Here is a 17,415-nt window from a genome sequence, read left to right as displayed (position 1 = left end):
CAGGCATGAAACAAAAACAAGAAACAAAGAAGCTTGCTCTGCAGATAACCACCCATAGCCTGCAACAAAGAACACTTTTAAACAAGCTGTTCCACAACAGCCAAGGCTACGGGTAAAGCGGTGGCTCCACCCGATTCATGCCAGCGAAGTGCTAGTGGGGACAAGCCTGGATACCCCCCTCTCATCAGAATGAAATGAGGAGCCCCAAGGGCCCTGCTGGGCTGTGTCAGAGAAGGCCGGGTTGGAAGCTGAGTCTTTCATCCCTGCTGGCCAGTAAGGGGACTTCAATCCACCAATGTCCGTGCAGCCCAGAGGGGAAGCTGGCACTCCCACCCACCCTCAGGGGGCAGGTGTCCCGGCCTGCTAACACTGAGGCAGCACACCCCAACCCTGCTGAACACAAGATCCAGGTTTCCACAACATGGTAAGACAAAGCACCCATCGCAGTAAAGCATCGTTCACCCTACTAAGAAACAGAAAGATCTCGAACTGAACGAAAAAAAAGAAAATCAACAGGTGCCTACACCAAACTGACACCAATGTTAGAATTATCTGACAAAGCTTTCAAAACAGCCATGAAAAAAATTCTTGAAGAGCCATTACATTAAGTGCTAGAAACACACGAAAAAGTAGGAAGCCAAGGCAAGGGAAAACTCTCTGCGAACAAACAGAAGACAGAAAACAAGAAAACAAAGCTTTCAGAATTGAAAAACAGAATACCGGAAATAGAAAGCTGAGTGAATGGGCTCAGCAGCCAAACGGAGGCACAGAGGAGCCAGGACAACAGGAAATACCCAAACTGCACAACAGAGAGAGTAGGAGCAGGAACGGTGACAACAGAGCCTCGGGACTGGCAGGATTAGAACAACGTCTAATATTCCTGCTAGCGGAGTCTTTCAAGGAAGGACGAAAGGAGGCAGGCTGGAAAAAAAATAAAGACAGAAAAATGTACAAATCTGCCAATGGACCTAAACCTACAGGTTCAAGAGGCTGGGCAAAATCCAAACAGAACAGCCACAATTCACGGCAAGACATGCCATCATTACTAAAAACCAAAGACCAGAATCTTCAAAGCAACAAGACTGAAACCACACATTAGCTATTTGGGGAAGACAGTATGAGTGGGGGCAGATTCCTCATCAGAAACCATGAAGACCACATTCTGAAGTGAGCAATGAAGAGAACTTTGCAGGGGCTGGCACCATGACGCAGTGGGTAAAGCCGCCACCTGCAGTGCTGGCATCCCATAGGGGCACTGCTTGCAGTCCTGGCTGCTCCACCTCTGATCCAGCTCCCTAATGTGCTGGGAAAACAGTGGAAAATGGCGCAAGTCCCTGGGCCCCTGCCCCGGTCATTACAGCCACTCAGGGACTGAACCAGGGAAGGGAACACCTCTCTGCCTCTCCTCTCTCTCTCTCTGTAACTCTGCCTTTCAGATAAATAAATAACTCACAGGAAGGAAAGAAGGGAGGAAGGGAGGAAGGAAGAAAGGAAGGAAAGAAGGGAGGAAGGAAGGAAGGGAGGAAGGGAGGAAGGGAGGAAGGGAGGAAGGGAGGAAGGAAGGGTGAAAAATTGTGCACCCAGCATCACATACCTAGCACAAACACCTTCTACAAAATGCAGAAGAAATCAAGACATTCTCAGATGAAAGTAAACTAAAGCATTGTGAAACAGGCAGGTTGGGCCACCACCTGCAACATCAGCATCCCGTATGGGCACTAATTCTTTTCCCAGATGCTGCATTTCCCATCCTGCTTCCTGCTAGTGCACCTGGGAAAGCAGCAGAGGATGGCCCAAGTCCTTGGACCCCTGCACTCACGTGGGAGACTCGGAGGAGGCTGCTGGCTCAGCCCCAGCTGTTGCAGCCATTTGGGGAGTGAACCAGCAAGCAGATGGGAGTTATCTCTCTCTGTCCCTCCCTTTCTCTCTGTAACTCTTTCAAATAATTATATTTTTTAAAAGAATTGTGAAATCTCTGTATATCCCTAAACAAATTTTTTTTAAAAGATTTACTTATTTATTTGAGATGCAGAGTTAAAGACAGAAAGAGGAGGAGAGATATAGAGAGAGGGGCTACATCTGCTGGTTTACTCTCCAAATGGCCACTACGGCTGGAGTTAGACCAATCCAAAGCCAGGAGCCGGGAGCTTCTTCTGGGTCTCCCACGTAGATACAGGGGCCCAAGGACTTGCACTACCCTCCACCATTTTCTCAGGCCACTAGCAGGGAGGTAGATCAGAAAAGGAGTAGCCAAGATTCAAACCAGCACCCATATGGGATGCCAGCACCTCAGGTGGAGTTTAACCTACTAGGTCACAGAGCCTGCCTCCTAAAATAAATGTATTAAAAAAAAAAAAAAAAAAAAAAAAGGAAGGAAGGTAGGAAGGCAGAAAGAAAGGAAAAGAAAGGAAGGAAGAAAAGTAAGAGAATATTTGAATCTTTCACAAGTAAATCTACTCTCAAAGAATGGATAAAAGACGTTCTCTAAATAAAAGCAATAATACCATGAACAGAGTGTCACAGGGCAGACAGCTGCTTAAAGCCTCAAAAAAGAAAGACGTTGTTGCTGTCACACCCAAACACTACTCACTTTTACAAACTGGTCTTATAGTTAATGACCTTGCTGAATTCTTGTCACTTCTAATAACTGGTCACTTTCCCAAGATATTCTATGTAGGCAACATACGACCTGCAAATCATGGCATCTTAAAAATTTTTAATGCACTATCTTTAAATTCTTATTACTTTTCAGTTGTGCTATTTAAAAATGAGCATCTGATTAGGTTTATGTAACAAGAATTTACATATGAAAATCTACACAAATAACTTACAAATTATTTTTTTTTCTTTTGACTTATTGTCTATATATTTCAGCTTTAGATATTCAAACTAAAACATTTAATATAATTTTTTTTTATTTTTTTTAACTTTTATTTAATGAATATAAATTTCCAAAGTACGATTTATGGATTACAATGGCTTCCCCCCCATACCGTCCCTCCCACCCACAGCCCTCCCCTTTCCCACTCCCTCTCCCCTTCCATTCACATCAAGATTCATTTTCGATTATCTTAATATACAGAAGATCAGCTTAGTATACATTAAGTAAGGATTTCAACAGTTTGCTCCCACACAGAAACATAAAGTGAGGAATAATAGATGATTTTTTTTAAATGATGATGAAATCAGATCAGACCTATTGTCATGTTTAATCCCAGTGAGAGTCAAGTTGGGAGTTGATAATTTTTTTTTTTTTTACAGAGGATCAGTTTAGTATGCATTAAGTAAAGATTTCAACAGTTTGCACCCCCATAGAAACACAAAGTGAAATATATTGTTTGAGTACTCGTTATAGCATTAAATCTCAATGCACAGCACATTAAGGACAGAGATCCTACATGAGGAGTAAGTGCACAGTGACTCCTGTTGTTGACTTTACCAATTGACACTCCTGTCTATGGCATCAGTAATCTCCCTATGCTCCAGTCATGAGTTCCCAAGGCTATGGAAGCCCTCTGAGTTCTCCAATTCTTATCTTGTTTAGACAAGGTCATAGTCAAAGTGGAGGTTCTCTCCTCCCTTCAGAGAAAGGTACCTCCTTCTTTGAAGACCTGTTCTTTCCACTGAGATCTCACTCACAGAGATCTTTTGCCAGAGTGTCTTGGCTTTCCATGCCTGAAATACTCTCATGGGCTTTTCAGCCAGATCCAAATGCCTTTAGGGCTGATTCTGAGGCCAGAGTGCTCTTTAGGACATCTGCCATTCTATGAGTCTGCTGAGTATCTCACTTCCCATGTTGGATCACTCTCCCCTTTATTTATTCTATCGGTTAGTGTTAGCAGGTACTAGACTTGTTTATGTGCTCCCTTTGACTCTTAGTCCTTTCATTATGATCAATTGTGAACTGAAATTGATCACTTGGAATAGTGAGATGGCATTGGTACATGCCACCTTGATGGGATTGAATTGGAGTCCCCTGGTATGTTTCTAACTCTACCATTTGGGGCAAGTTAGCTTGAGCATGTCCCAAATTATATATCTCTTCCCTCTCTTATTCCTACTCTTATGTTTAACAGGGATCACATTTCAGTTAAATTTCAACACTTAAGAATAACTGTGTATTAATTACAGAATTAAACCAGTCATATTAAGTAGAACAGACAAAAAAACTACTAAGAGGGATAATGTATTAAGTTGTTCATTAACAGTCAGGGCTATGCTGATCAAGTCACCGTTTCCCATAGTGTCCATTTCACTTCAACAGGTTTCCTTTTTGGTGTTCAGTCAGTTGTCACCAATCAGGGAGAACATATGGTATTTGTCCCTTTGGGACTGGCTTATTTCACTCAGCATGATGTGTTCCAGATTCCTCCATTTTGTTGCAACTGACTGGATTTCGTTGTTTCTTACTGCGGTATAGTATTCTAAAGAGTACATATCCCATAATTTCTTTATCCAGTCTACCGTTGATGGGCATTTAGGTTGGTTCCAGGTCTTAGCTATTGTGAATTGAGCTGCAATAAACATTAGGGTGCAGACCGCTTTTTTGTTTGCCAATTTAAATTCCTTTGGGTAAATTCCAAGGAGTGGGATATTTAATTAATATAGTGCATTAGGAATTTAATTCCCTTCTTGGACAATTACAAATATGATAGGGATAGGAAAAAGGATTAGAAGTCATATACATAGGGGCTGGTGTTGTGGCACAGCTGGTTAAGCTGCTTCTTGCAATGCCGGCATCCCATACTGGAGCCCAAGTTCAAGTCCCAGCTGCTCCACCTCCGATCCATCTTACTGTTAAGGTGCCTAGGAAAGCAGCAGATAGTCCAAGTGCCTGGGCTGCTGCTACTCATGTAGGGCATTCCTGGCTCCTGACTTCAGCATGCTGCTGTGACCTTTTGGAGAGTGAACCAGCAGATGGAAGATCTCTGTCACTATGCCTTTTGAATAAATAAATACATAAATCTTTTTTGAAATAGACATGCATACAGGCAGACTGATTAGATGTACCAAGATAAAACTGAAAAACACATTTCATAAAATACCCCTCCTATACATGTGTGCTCTAATGTCTTCTTTTTTTTCAATGTTAGACATGAACTACCAAGTTGATTTTCAGTTTGAAAAATACTGCCCTACACTGGATTCTGTCCTGGTTGCCCTTCTTCCAGCCCAGCTCTCTGCTGTGGCCAGGGAGTGCAGTGGAGGATGGCCCAGGTGCTTGGGCCCTGCACCCCATGGGAGACCAGGAGAAGCACCTGGCTCCTGCCTTCAGATAGGCACAGCGCGCCAGCCGCGCCGGCCATTGGAGGGTGAACCAACGGCAAAGGAAGACCTTTCTCTCTGTCTCTCTCTCTCACTGTCCACTCTGCCTGTAAAAAAAAAAAAAAAAAAAAAAAAAAAAAAGAAAGAAAGAAAGAAAGAAAAATACTGCCCTAGATCAACAGAATTACCAGCTTTCAAAATGAAAGCAGTTATGTGCTACAGTTTCTGCATTCCTGTCCAGAGTTAAGATCACATTAAAAATAGGGCACTTTTACTGTCACAGCCTGATGAAGAAACAAACAAGCAGTCTTGAAAGTGAAGTGGTGCATTGACACAATGAGGGCAAACGGCTCAGGTTGTCTACGGTTCAGAGAGGAAAAGGCGGAACAGCATTTGAGACTCTATAGCACCTCATAGCAAGAGTGCCGACCCAAAGTCAGCCCTCTCTGAGGGAGGAGAGTGCTGATGACAGGGGATCTGTGCGTGTGCTGGGGCAGAGGTACAAGGGAAATCTCTGGCTTTTCTGTCAGTGTTGCTGTGACCCCAAAACTGGTCTATAAAACATCAAAGTCTACGGCAGGCGTTCTGACACAGAGCCGCCATATAGGCTGTCCACTTCCCTCATCAGAGTGCTGGCTCAAGTCCCCGCTACTGTGCTGTGGACCCAGCTTCCAGCCAATGCATCCTGGAAGGCAGCAGATGATGGTCAAGTGCTTGGGGCCCACTTGGGAGACACGGCTGGAGTTCCAGGTTCCTGGCCGCAGCCTGGCCAGCCCTGGCTATTGTGGGCATTTGGGGAGTGAACCAGCAGATGCTAGACAGACAGACCTTTCTCTGTATTTATCTCTCTTTCTCTCTCTCCCTCACCAACCTCCATCTCTGCCTTTGAAATAAAAAAATAAAAGTCTGTAAGGAAAGAGACTCTGGGTGGCCGGCGCCGCGGCTCGCTAGGCTAATCCTCCACCTTGCGGCGCCGGCACACTGGGTTCTAGTCCCTGTCGGGGCGCCAGATTCTGTCCTGGTTGCCCCTCTTCCAGGCCAGCTCTCTGCTGTGGCCAGGGAGTGCAGTGGAGGATGGCCCAAGTGCTTGGGCCCTGCACCCCATGGGGGACCAGGAGAAGCACCTGGCTCCTGCCGTTAGATCAGCGCGGTGCGCCGGCCACGACGGCCATTGGAGGGTGAACCAATGGCAAAGGAAGACCTTTCTCTCTGTCTCTCTCTCTCACTGTCCACTCTGCCTGTCAAAAAAAAAGAAAAAGAAAAAAGAAAAAGAAAAAGAAAAAAAGAAAGAGAATCTGGGAGCGGGGAGGAGGTGAGGGTACAGCCACTCAAATTGGGAGGAGGAGTTTGTTTTCTGCAGAAGACATGGCCCTTCAATCATTCCTCCAAGCAGCTTCGCTGACGTCAGTCCTATACATTTAATACTTTAATCTCAAATACTTTAATCTCAAATTGTTTTGACTTTATTGCTGTGAAAAAAGAATCCGCCCAAGGCACCGTTTTCGGTTTATAAATATTTAAGCCACCTTATAACAAAAATAGTTTAAATCAAATTGTGTGGGGAGACTAGCAAAAGTATTTCTCCTTTAAAAAACACATTTCACTTATACAGCAAACACATGTTACTGCTAATTGTTAAAATTACAAGGTAACAAATGTAACCAAAAAAATTCTAGCACAAAATAATAAATACTGGTAAAAGGAGGGAGTAGACCTTGCAGGAGAAAGATCCAAATAGAATAAAAACCCTCTCACTCGGGCCCAGCAGCCTCCACAAAACGCCCTGGGCTTCCTCTCTTATCCCAGCAGGAGGGTCAGTCAGCAAACAGCCACCGAGCAGCACTCAACTCCTGCGTGGAGTGGGCCCCAGGCCACTCTCCACGCCCACACCTCAGTCCACTGGACCTGCAACTCCCTGGCCCACCCTGCCTGCCCATCTCCTGAACCTCTCACTCTCCTTGGCCCAAGCTTCCCTCCAAACGCAGGGGCTTTAACGGTCATAAGTTTGTTTGCTACCAGAGTGTCTGGTCCAACACTCAGCATCTACTTGGCTCTTACTGCCCAAGAATCACAGTGAAATGGCTCTGTATAAGCACCCGGAACTGAGCTCATTAAACTTCGTCATTACAAATCAAAACACTGCAACCACTAAATTCATACTATCGAGTACTGGTCACATAATAGCATTTTATATTGTTAACCAAGTTAATGAATAAAGCTTCCCTGTTTTTTTTCTCTCATCCTTCAAAAAGACTCGCAGTTTCTTAACTATGCCAAATTCAAATCACACTGAAAGAAGTTAGGTTTTCGCCGGCATCCCACATGGGCGTCAGCTCAAATTCCAGCTGCTCCACTTCTGATCCAGCTCTCTGCTGTGCCCTGGGAAAGCAGCAGAGGATGGCCCAAGTCCTTGGGCCCCTGCATCCGCGTGGGAGATTGGGAAGAAGCTCCTGGCTCCTGGCTTCAGACTGGCACAGCTCCAGGTATTGTGGCCATTTGAGGAGTGAACCAGCAGATGGAAGACCTCTCTCTCTCTCTCTGCCTCTTCTCCTCTCTCTCTGTAACTCTGACTTTCAAATAAATAAGTAAATCTTAAAAAAAAAAAAACTTAAAAATCAAAATACAACAATAAGTGGTAAGCAATCTCTAATATATAAATCAACCTAACCAAAGAAGATAAAACTGAAATACTGCTATGATAATTTCAAGTATCTGTCACCGTAAGTGACATTCAGGTGGTGTTAATCTCCAGTATACAGACTCATGTTGGACAATGGTTTGGGTTAACTCAGATGATCTAAGGCCTTCTGTGGACAAAGGACACAGCAGTGAAAGTCAACAGCCGGGGCTATCTCGTCCTCCCCCATCAGGATTTCGGGGTTTTCCCCAGGTCTGCAACCTGCACATCAATCCCGAGTGGATGCTGCCAATCCTGGCTCTCACCGCAAAGGTCGGAATGCTAGTCCCTGTGATACCGCACAATGTTCCTCCCCCAGTCTTTCGTGATGCTATCGCTGGTGAGGGCTAGTTTTTAACCAAGCACTCTTCTGAGTGTCACGCCGTTGCAGTAAAGTCTAACAGAGTCAACAGTGTAAAAAATCACCTAGCATCATCAATCAGGCAACGTCAACAACCAGCTCCCCACCCCGTCTTCTCCGGTTCTCCCCTGGCTCCTTATCCCTGCCTTTCTGGCTATTCTTCCCATCCCAGGGACGGCGTTCTCCACGTTCCTTGATTTCATTTTCTTCTCTGTATATTATTTTTGCCTTAGAGACATTTTATTTTTTTATTCAATGGTCCCATGTAGGAGGTGGACTCGCCTCTGCTCTTCCACCACACCAGCCCTTCACCCAGAAGCCTCACCGTCCTGCTCCTGGAGGCCACTCACACCCCTCTGCCGGACTCCCCGGTTCTCCACCCTTTCCCAGTTCTCAACAAGAAACTTGCCCTCAGTCAGAAAGTTCTCTTGTTGTCATCACACTCCTCTAACACTTCCCGCCTGTTTGACTCAGAGCTCACACCATTTCTACACACGCAAACACACACACGCGTGCATGCAAACATACCTCCCCACACACACGCCACTACCACCTGCAAGGGTCCCCATCCATGCCCTCCTGCCCCCGCAGCCTCCCTGGGCTATGCAGGTGCGCAGGAAGGGCTCATTTCCAGGAACACAAAACTGAGCACGGCTTGCTATGTTCATCCAACTTGTCTAGAAAACCAGTTGAGACCTGGTCAACATCAATAATATTATTTATAGACTTCCTCTCAACAGTTCTATAAACATTAATTAAATCATTAATCTAAAGCAATTTCAACTGCAGTTAATGCAGTATCCAACATTTTGGCTTACTACCATCTTTCACTAATACTTGTTCTAAATTACAGCATGATATAAATAAGTCTGTATGCTGAGATATAAAAACAAATGTGAAGGTTTTAGCAGTCTTTTTAAATTCTAACTCAGAGAATATAAAATCCTTGGGAGACCTCTTGTGGTTGAAGTTAAGAATATAAAAAAATACTAACATTTTAAGATGGATATTCTACCATTCCAAGACATTCGCCTCTTCTCACAGGGTATGAATAGTAGGTCTTCAATATTAATAAAATATCAACCAATAACTAACAAAAATGCTGTTTTTACCTGCAGGTATGTTACTAAAGAAAAAAAGGGGGTCCGAGTCTAAGACATAAGAAATTACTTATCAGCAAAGATAAGACCAAAAACAAAACCAGACTACTTTTGTACTTGAAAATTCAACACTGTGTTGTTTTCCAGTGGTAAAGATGAAACAGAATTCTGCAAAGTTATGTTCTTCACACCTAATTAAAAGCATTCTCCATGCCCCTTGGAAGCTGCTGTATTGTTTCTTTAAGTCTGTCTAGTAGTTACAGCTGAGGTTGATAAAGGCTAACTCCATAGATGTTAAAAAGGAAGCACTAATATTTAAAAGTAAGGTAGGATCTCATCTCATGCAGTAAAGCAAAATAAAAAGTGAATTTAAAATTGTGTTAAGGGGCTAGCACTGTGGCATAACAGGTAAAGCTACTGACTATGACACAAGCATCCCATATGGGTTCAAATCCCAGCTGCTCCACTTCTAATCAAGCTCCTTTCTAAAGCACCTGGGAAAGCAGCAGAGGATGGCCCAAGAACTTGGGCCCCTGCACCCACATGGGAGACCCGAAGGAAGCTCCTGGCTTCTGATGGGCCCGCTTCCAACCGTTGTGGCCATTGGAGAGTAAACCAGCAGATGGAAGATCTCTCTCTCTCTATCTCTGTAACTCTGCCTTTCAAATAAATAAATTTTTTAAAGATTACGTGCTAAAAATGCGAAAGAAAAATAAATCAACTAAAGTAAAATTCAGATGATGTGCTTTCAGAACAGAGAAAGGTCTTTTTTAAGTCTACAAAGAATGGAATGCCACCAGAAGCATTCAGGACTTAAATGGTCTAGTCTACTAAAAACATGTTAAAATTTTTTTTCTTTTTAAATTTTACAGAAGAGACCCCAAGGGCCAAAACCAACAAAGGCCACACACACAGAAACAGAATAAGAAGGCCCAATATACTTCTGATACAAGTTCCAGAAGAAAAAGGAGTGAGGCAACATTAACAGAAATACTAGTAGGCAGGAATGATAAAAATGACTTCCACTCCTAAGGGCTTGCGGTGCCAGGCTCTGCCCCAAGCAGGTGGCTCACTGTTAACTTACTTATTTCTCACAGTGATCCTGGAAGGCAAGCACTCTTACCAGCCCTTTGTCAAAAAACAGACACCAAAGGACAGCGCAGCGGGGCAGTTTACTCAGTCACTAAGTGAAGACCCGGCTCTGCCCTCAAGCCCCCGTCCCCGGCGTCTACACTGAGTGACCAAGTCTTCCCAACCTCTACTACCCCACTCTGACCACAGACACACGCTAGCCACAGATGCTCCACCAAGAGGCAGACTAACCCCAGACTCTGCACTCCAATATGCAAACAACACGAAAATTAACAGAAAATACGAAAGGAAAACTTGCAGACTGAGAAGTTACAAGTGCTCAGTAAACACAGGAAAAATCACATACCTGCTAAGCTAACCACAGAAACAGAAATCAAAACAAAAGCACTCATTAAATTCCAGAAACTTCACATGACACCCGAATCATCTTTGATATACACAAATTTAGGACCCTGAATCTCTTCTGATAAATAAACAATGTGTCCTGCCAGACAAAAGTTCAGTTTTCACAATGTCTAGCCTTACAAATATTTTGATATTTTAATGAATTCTGCCTCTATTATTTTATAAAAATAACTGGGAAATAGAAAAATTAACATGTTTACATAACTGACAAACTTCAGTCTCCATCTAAATTAATCAAATACACTCAACTATGAAGAAAAATTAACAAAAACTGATGATTTGAAACACTAAAAACAGTTTTAGAAGTTTTACATTAAAAATATTTTAGAGACTTCTATTAAATTGTCTAGCCTTCTAAAGACAGTATCCTTTGCTAGTCTGTGGTTTGACTTTTAATTATTCAAGTTTGAACACAATGTCAGAAAAGGATTAAGAACAAACTAAGGGGAGTTGATAGAGAATTCATCATCTATGAGACCAACAGACATGATTTATGTGATCATGTCCGATGTTGGCAAAGGTCTAAAGAACCTTCCTGTACCACACCGATGAAGGTATAAATTGATAAAAGCCATCCTAACAAGCAACCAAGAGCCTCATATCCGCTGACTCAGGAATTCTACTCTCAGGAATTTATAAAAGGAAGTATTCAGAAATGCACACAACTATTTCCATGCATGGATATTCACCATGGCAATATTTAAAAATACTGAACAAAATGAACACAACATAACAAAAGGGGAATGGAACAAAGTATGATCCATTTACATGGCTGCATGTTTTGTTTCCCAGAGTACCTACTGACCTACTAGGATAAGTAGATGAAATCATGCTCACTACCACGTGCTTTAAGATAAATTATCAAGGGAGAGAAGAGAATGCATGTACAAAACGAGACTCAAGGCCAGTGCTGTGGTGTAGCAGGTAAAGCTACCACCTGTAGTGCCGGCATTCCATATGGGCTCTGGTTCAAGTCCCGCATGCTCCACTTCCGAACCAGCTCTCTGCTGTGGCCTGGGAAAGCAGTGGAAGATGGCCAAAGTCCTTGGGCCCCTGCACCCACATGGGAGACCCTGAAAAGGCTCCTGGCTCCTGGCTTCAGATCAGCTCAGCTTCTGCTGTTGCATCCTTTTGAAGGGTGAACGAGTGGATGGAAGATCTCTCTCTCTCTCTCTCTCTCTCTGCCTCTCCTTCTCTCTCTGTGTAACTCTGATTTTCAAATAAATACATAAATATTTTTAAATACATGAGACCGTCTCTGAGTTGAGAAATGTTGAAACTGATAGACGGATTCACACGAGTTCATTATACTATTCTGTATAATTTGGCGTATGCCTGAAATTTTACAAAATAAAGGAAAAAGTGTAAGGGATTGTTAAGTAATCAAAAGGATACAGAAGGTATTTAGCAACATGATTTCCCATTTATGAAGAAGAAATGACAATACGCATGAAAGCAGCACCAAATATTTTTAACTGGGGTTATCTGGGTTATGGGGTGTGACGTACCATTTTTATCTTTCCTAACTCCCAAATTCTAAATGAACATACATGAGTATTTTTTTTGGGGGGGGGGGGGGGGGGACAGGCAGAGTTAGTGAGAGAGAGGAGACAGAGAGAAAGGTCTTCCTTTTTCCGTTGGTTCACTCCCCAGATGGCCGCTACAGCCGGCGCACGGCGCTGATCTGATGGCAGGAGCCAGGTGCTTTTCCTGGTCTCCCATGCGGGTGCAGGGCCCAAGCACTTGGGCCATCCTCCACTGCACTCCCGGGCCACAGCAGAGAGCTGGCCTGGAAGAGGGGCAACCGGGACAGAATCCGGTGCCACGACCGGGACTAGAACCCGGTGTGCCGGCATCGCAGGCAGAGGATTACATACACGAGTATTATAACTAGAAAAACAAATTATGAAAGCTACTTTGAAAGAAGTTAAATCCCAATAAAACTGAACATTCTTGACTCTAAAGACAAAGAAAGATAAGCAACTTCACTCAGCAGGGCAGCTGATTTTTGTAACTGACTATAAGTGACAACAAAGGAAAATTCTCATGGGCTTCCACACTGGGTCTGAAGGACAAACTGCTCAAGATAAACACAGTTCTCTTCATCCGAACCCCAAGCACCTTCCCAGTCTCTTTCCCACACATACTCTTCCAGTTGGAAGTGGAGCACCTTCCCTCCCGGGCCCTGGCATCACGCCTGCGCGTCTTGTTAGTCCTGCAGGACTGTCCACCCTGCCAGACACACTTCAGACCTTCCTCTCCCGCTGTGCGCCACAGGGCGCAGCACGCTGCTTCCTAAACATGTCCCTTGATCTCAAAGCTAGTAAATAAGTACTGGGCTCCACGCTGCGTTGTAACTTGCATCACACATAAGCACTCTCAAACTTTGCATACAAATTGTCTAAGAAATGAACTCTTAAGTTATCTCCAGAAACTGAGACGAGTTACCAAAGAATATCAGGAACCCCTGTACAAGACGGACTTCTGGGACAGACATTTGGCACAGCAGTTAAGACACTGCTTGATCCAAAAGCTGCACTTTGGAAATTTATATTTATTAAATAAAAGTTAAAAAACAACAACAAAAAATTTATATAAAGGCAAAAAAAAGGCATTGCCTGGGTTGCCCACATCCCGTATCAGTCTCTGGTTTCGAGTCCTGGCTCTGCTTCCAATCCAGTTCCCGCTAATGCATACCCTAGGAGGCAGCAGGTGATGGTTCAAATACGAGGGTCCCTGCCACCACGTAAGAGATCCAGGCTCCTGGCTTCCACCTGGTCCAGCCCTGGCTACTATAGGCATTTGGGGATTGAACCAGAGGATGGAAAATACCTCTTTCTCTGTCTCCTTCAAAAGCAAAAAAGAAAAAGAAAAAAAAAAAAAAAAAAAGACTGACTTCTGAAGTTTTACCTAAAGGCGACTCTAGGAGTAATTTTGCTTTTGCTTTTCTTTATAAAAATGTCCACCACAACTCATGAAGTACTATTTTATAAGTAAAATGTATTTTTTAGCAATCTTACTAAATATGGATTGGGAATTCCATGGCAGTTTCACGCCTGGCACTGCCTCCCAGCCAGCTCCACCCACCTGACCGCTGTAGCTCTGTGAATGAGCCTCTCGGTTTGCTCAGACAGGTGTGAGGGCAGCAGCAGCTCCACTGGCTGCAGGGCTGAGATCCGCGTCTCCAGCTCTGAACGGGAAGCGGAGTCCTGGAAGCTGTCGTACACGACCTCGCCGGTGGCAGGCTGCACTCCCTGTGAACAAACAGAAACGTGAGATCACAGAAAACGTGACTTTCCGGCGACAGCTAAGACACAGCGTAGACAGGGAGCGAGGGAAGCGGAAGCTCCCACGAGGGTGCACTCCATCTCCAAAGTGTCTGAAGACCTGTCTATCTTCCAGAGTCACAGAGACCTGAAGTCCACTCAACAGGAGCTCAGACAGACGTCCCCCGTACAAGTCTTGGATCTGATGCACCTGTCAGAGTGATGGTGACAAGTCACCAAACCCCACTGCGTCTTATTTCTTCCTCCGTAAATGGGAACAAACCAGCCTGCTTCCCTCAAAGCATTCGTAGAAGGAACAATCAGAAAAGACATGTAAATGTTTTGTAAACTACAGAGCACTGTTCAAAGAGTTATCATCACTAACCGTAATAAGGGATTCGGGGCTAATCACAGTAGTAAATCAGCACTAAATTATATAAAACTAGTACACAAAAAGTATAAATTTTACCAAAAATATACTAATATATAACAGATTTGACTGAATCCCTGGTACACAAGCTATCCAGTGAAAGAATCATGGAAACTTAAAGCCATCCACTTTCACCACAAACAACAGCCAAGACAAACATCATGGTCTGGAAGAGGTGAAAACTTAAAAAGTTACTTAGCCAAGGTCCCATCACAATAAAGTGTGGGCTGCAAGACTCAAACCAGAGAACCTGACTGCCCAGCCACACTCATCCACCCCTGGTGCTGATGAAACCAAGGGCTGGTGACAGACCACAGGAGCTAAAAAGAGGAAAAAAGTACAAGAATGTCTACTGACGAGTGACGAGTCAATCTGAAAGCAGCCAGACGTCATCTAGGAAAGCAGAAAATATCCATACCCTGCAACACAGCAATTCTGCTCCCCACCCCTCTCCCCAAGCACAAGCTCTTGGGAAACTTGGGCATACGTACGATGGAAGACATGCACAAAATTCTCTGTACAACCAAAAACTAGGAAGAGCCCACCTGTCCATCGACAAAGGAGTGAATGACCTGTAGATCACCCCCTGAAATAGGCCCCAGCAATGGCAGAGCTATAGCCCCGCATGTAAATAAATCTCACACACAAAACAGTGAACAAAAGAAACAAGACCCGGAAGACATACGCTTCTATTTCTACACACAGTTCCAGGCAGTAAAGCAATGCAGAACTAAGACAGGAGAAGACATATTAGCATTAAAGTCTGAATTACCATCCCCTCTGGAGGGAAGGGACACAAGAGCCCATGGGCTGTAGGCAGTGTCACAGTTCTGATCTGTGACTGTCTCCTGTTACCCTGCAATTGTTCTGTTTTATGCATTTTCCCACTTGAATATTTTATTCTTTTTGAAAATTCTTCATCTATAGCTCAGGGAACTTCCTTAATTCTAGCCCAGAAGCCCTCCCTAGTGCCCCAGTGCTGGACATCGGTACAACAGATCCATATATGAGGCTAAGTTTATGTCCCAATCTACAAACCAAGCATTTTCAAAAGCTAGTCAAAGAAGTTCAGGTAACAAAGTTATCAGCCTGACAACTCTTTTGCTTTATCTAACCAGAGAAATGGTCTATAGTCACGCCTGCAACCTCTATTCCTCTGTGTGGTGTGTGGTGTGTGGTGTGTGGTGTGTGACATGTAGAGAACCATGATGCCCAGACTGAAGGCACAGCGGCCAGCTCCAGCAGGAGGACAACAGCAAGGCCCGAAATCGCGGACTGACTGCCAGCACCCACAGGATGACGCCCAGCCGTGACGTGGGGAACGTGTGACACTCCTCACGGCAGGGAACACCCACGGAGGACGGTGTTGAGGTACAGGACGAAGAGCACCACTTCAGCTACCCTGAGCAAATTCAAACGCCCTGGTTCAGTAAACACGGATGCAGGGGCCTGGACCCAGGATGCAGGATGTACCCGCCCAGAAAGGGCTGCTCGTGTCACGGAAGGATCCAGAGACACCTGAGGAGCAAGCCACCAGCGTTAACTGCTTACATCCTAGTTCACCCACTTCTCTGACCCTTGGCAGTAGGCCACACCAAGTAGGAAGTGTACACTCAATGCTGTGCTTGATTCTGAGTTCCGGGAAAATGCAAATTTGCATGTTACTCAAGTTAAAGCTTAAACAACCTTACTATTTATAGATAGATCCTATTGTCTGTGGCTAGATAAAGCATGCTTCTTGGGTATAAAAACTGATTTAGAGCCAACCAACACCCACAGGGACGCTAACTCCCTGAGAGAAGGGCTCACTGGGTAAACAGATGTCAAGTTACATAGTCAGGATAACAAGCACGTGGGAGACATCTGAGTTGTAAGAATCCTGAATATTGTCACTGACTGTACACGTTAGAAACAGCAAAGAAAGTGAGTTATTACTGAGGCAAAGAGCCCTCCCACTTCTGCTTAGCACACAGCAGAACAAAGGAGCCTAACAGTTTAGAAAGGCCCTCAAAGGTTGGAGATTTTGAGAACTGACAAGTTTACTCACTAGTTGTCAGAAGGAAAGATCAAAAAGTTGTCATCTACAAATTATACTTATCTGGAAGATTTAATATAAATATCCTAGGGGTCAGCATTGTGGCACAGTAGGTTAAGCCTCTGCCCATGACGCCAGCATCCCATATAGGCACTGGTTCAAGCCCCAGCTGTTGTACTTCTGATCCAGCTCCCTGCTAATGCGCCTGGGAAAGCAGTAGAAGACGGCCCAGGTGCTTGGGTCCTTGCACCTAGATGGAGTTCCAGGCTCCTGGCTTTGGCCTGACTCAGTCTCAGGCACTGTGGTCATTTAAGGAGTAAACTAATGGATGGAAGATCTCACAGTCTGTCAGTCCCTCTCTCTGTAACTCTGCCTTTCAAATAAGTAAGTAAATAAACCTTTTTTAAAGAAAAGAATATAAATATTCTTAAGATTAATTAATGTGGTGTTTGTGACATACTACCATTTCCTTCTACGTCCCATCCTCTAAATCTTCATAGGACACTCACAGAATCATCCATGTTTCATTTCATACCTCTGGAGCAAGCGTGGAAAACCCTTGGCTACCTACGCACTGGCTGGCTTAGTGTTTTATTCTGCTACCCATACCCAGTCCACGTGCATGTCTGCCATTGTTTACCTTCAACCCCAAAATCCTAGGGCACATGGACGGAAGCTGGCATCTCTCCAAAGCAGTGTGCCAAGTGCCACATGAGGGAACCCTACCTAGTGACTTAGCCTATCATGTCATCAGGAAAACATGTTTCTAATGCGATTCCTTTTT

At 44.3% G+C, this 17,415-nt stretch overlaps 1 protein-coding gene across 1 annotated transcript in view; it reads right to left on the bottom strand.

Annotated features, from left to right (window-relative positions):
- MSH3 (mutS homolog 3) overlaps window positions 1–17,415 on the bottom strand; it is a 175,942-nt gene that overhangs the window by 145,201 nt on the left and 13,326 nt on the right. The window contains exon 8 of the mRNA XM_070056340.1: window positions 13,988–14,154. Within this exon, the coding sequence (XP_069912441.1) occupies window positions 13,988–14,154 (167 nt within the window). The remainder of the gene's footprint in view (window positions 1–13,987; window positions 14,155–17,415) is intronic.

This window comes from Oryctolagus cuniculus, chromosome 14 (genome assembly GCF_964237555.1).
Source record: "Oryctolagus cuniculus chromosome 14, mOryCun1.1, whole genome shotgun sequence".
Lineage (NCBI taxonomy): Eukaryota > Metazoa > Chordata > Mammalia > Lagomorpha > Leporidae > Oryctolagus > Oryctolagus cuniculus.
Note: the sequence above shows the minus strand (reverse complement) of the source record. Positions and strands in the feature narration are given on the sequence as shown.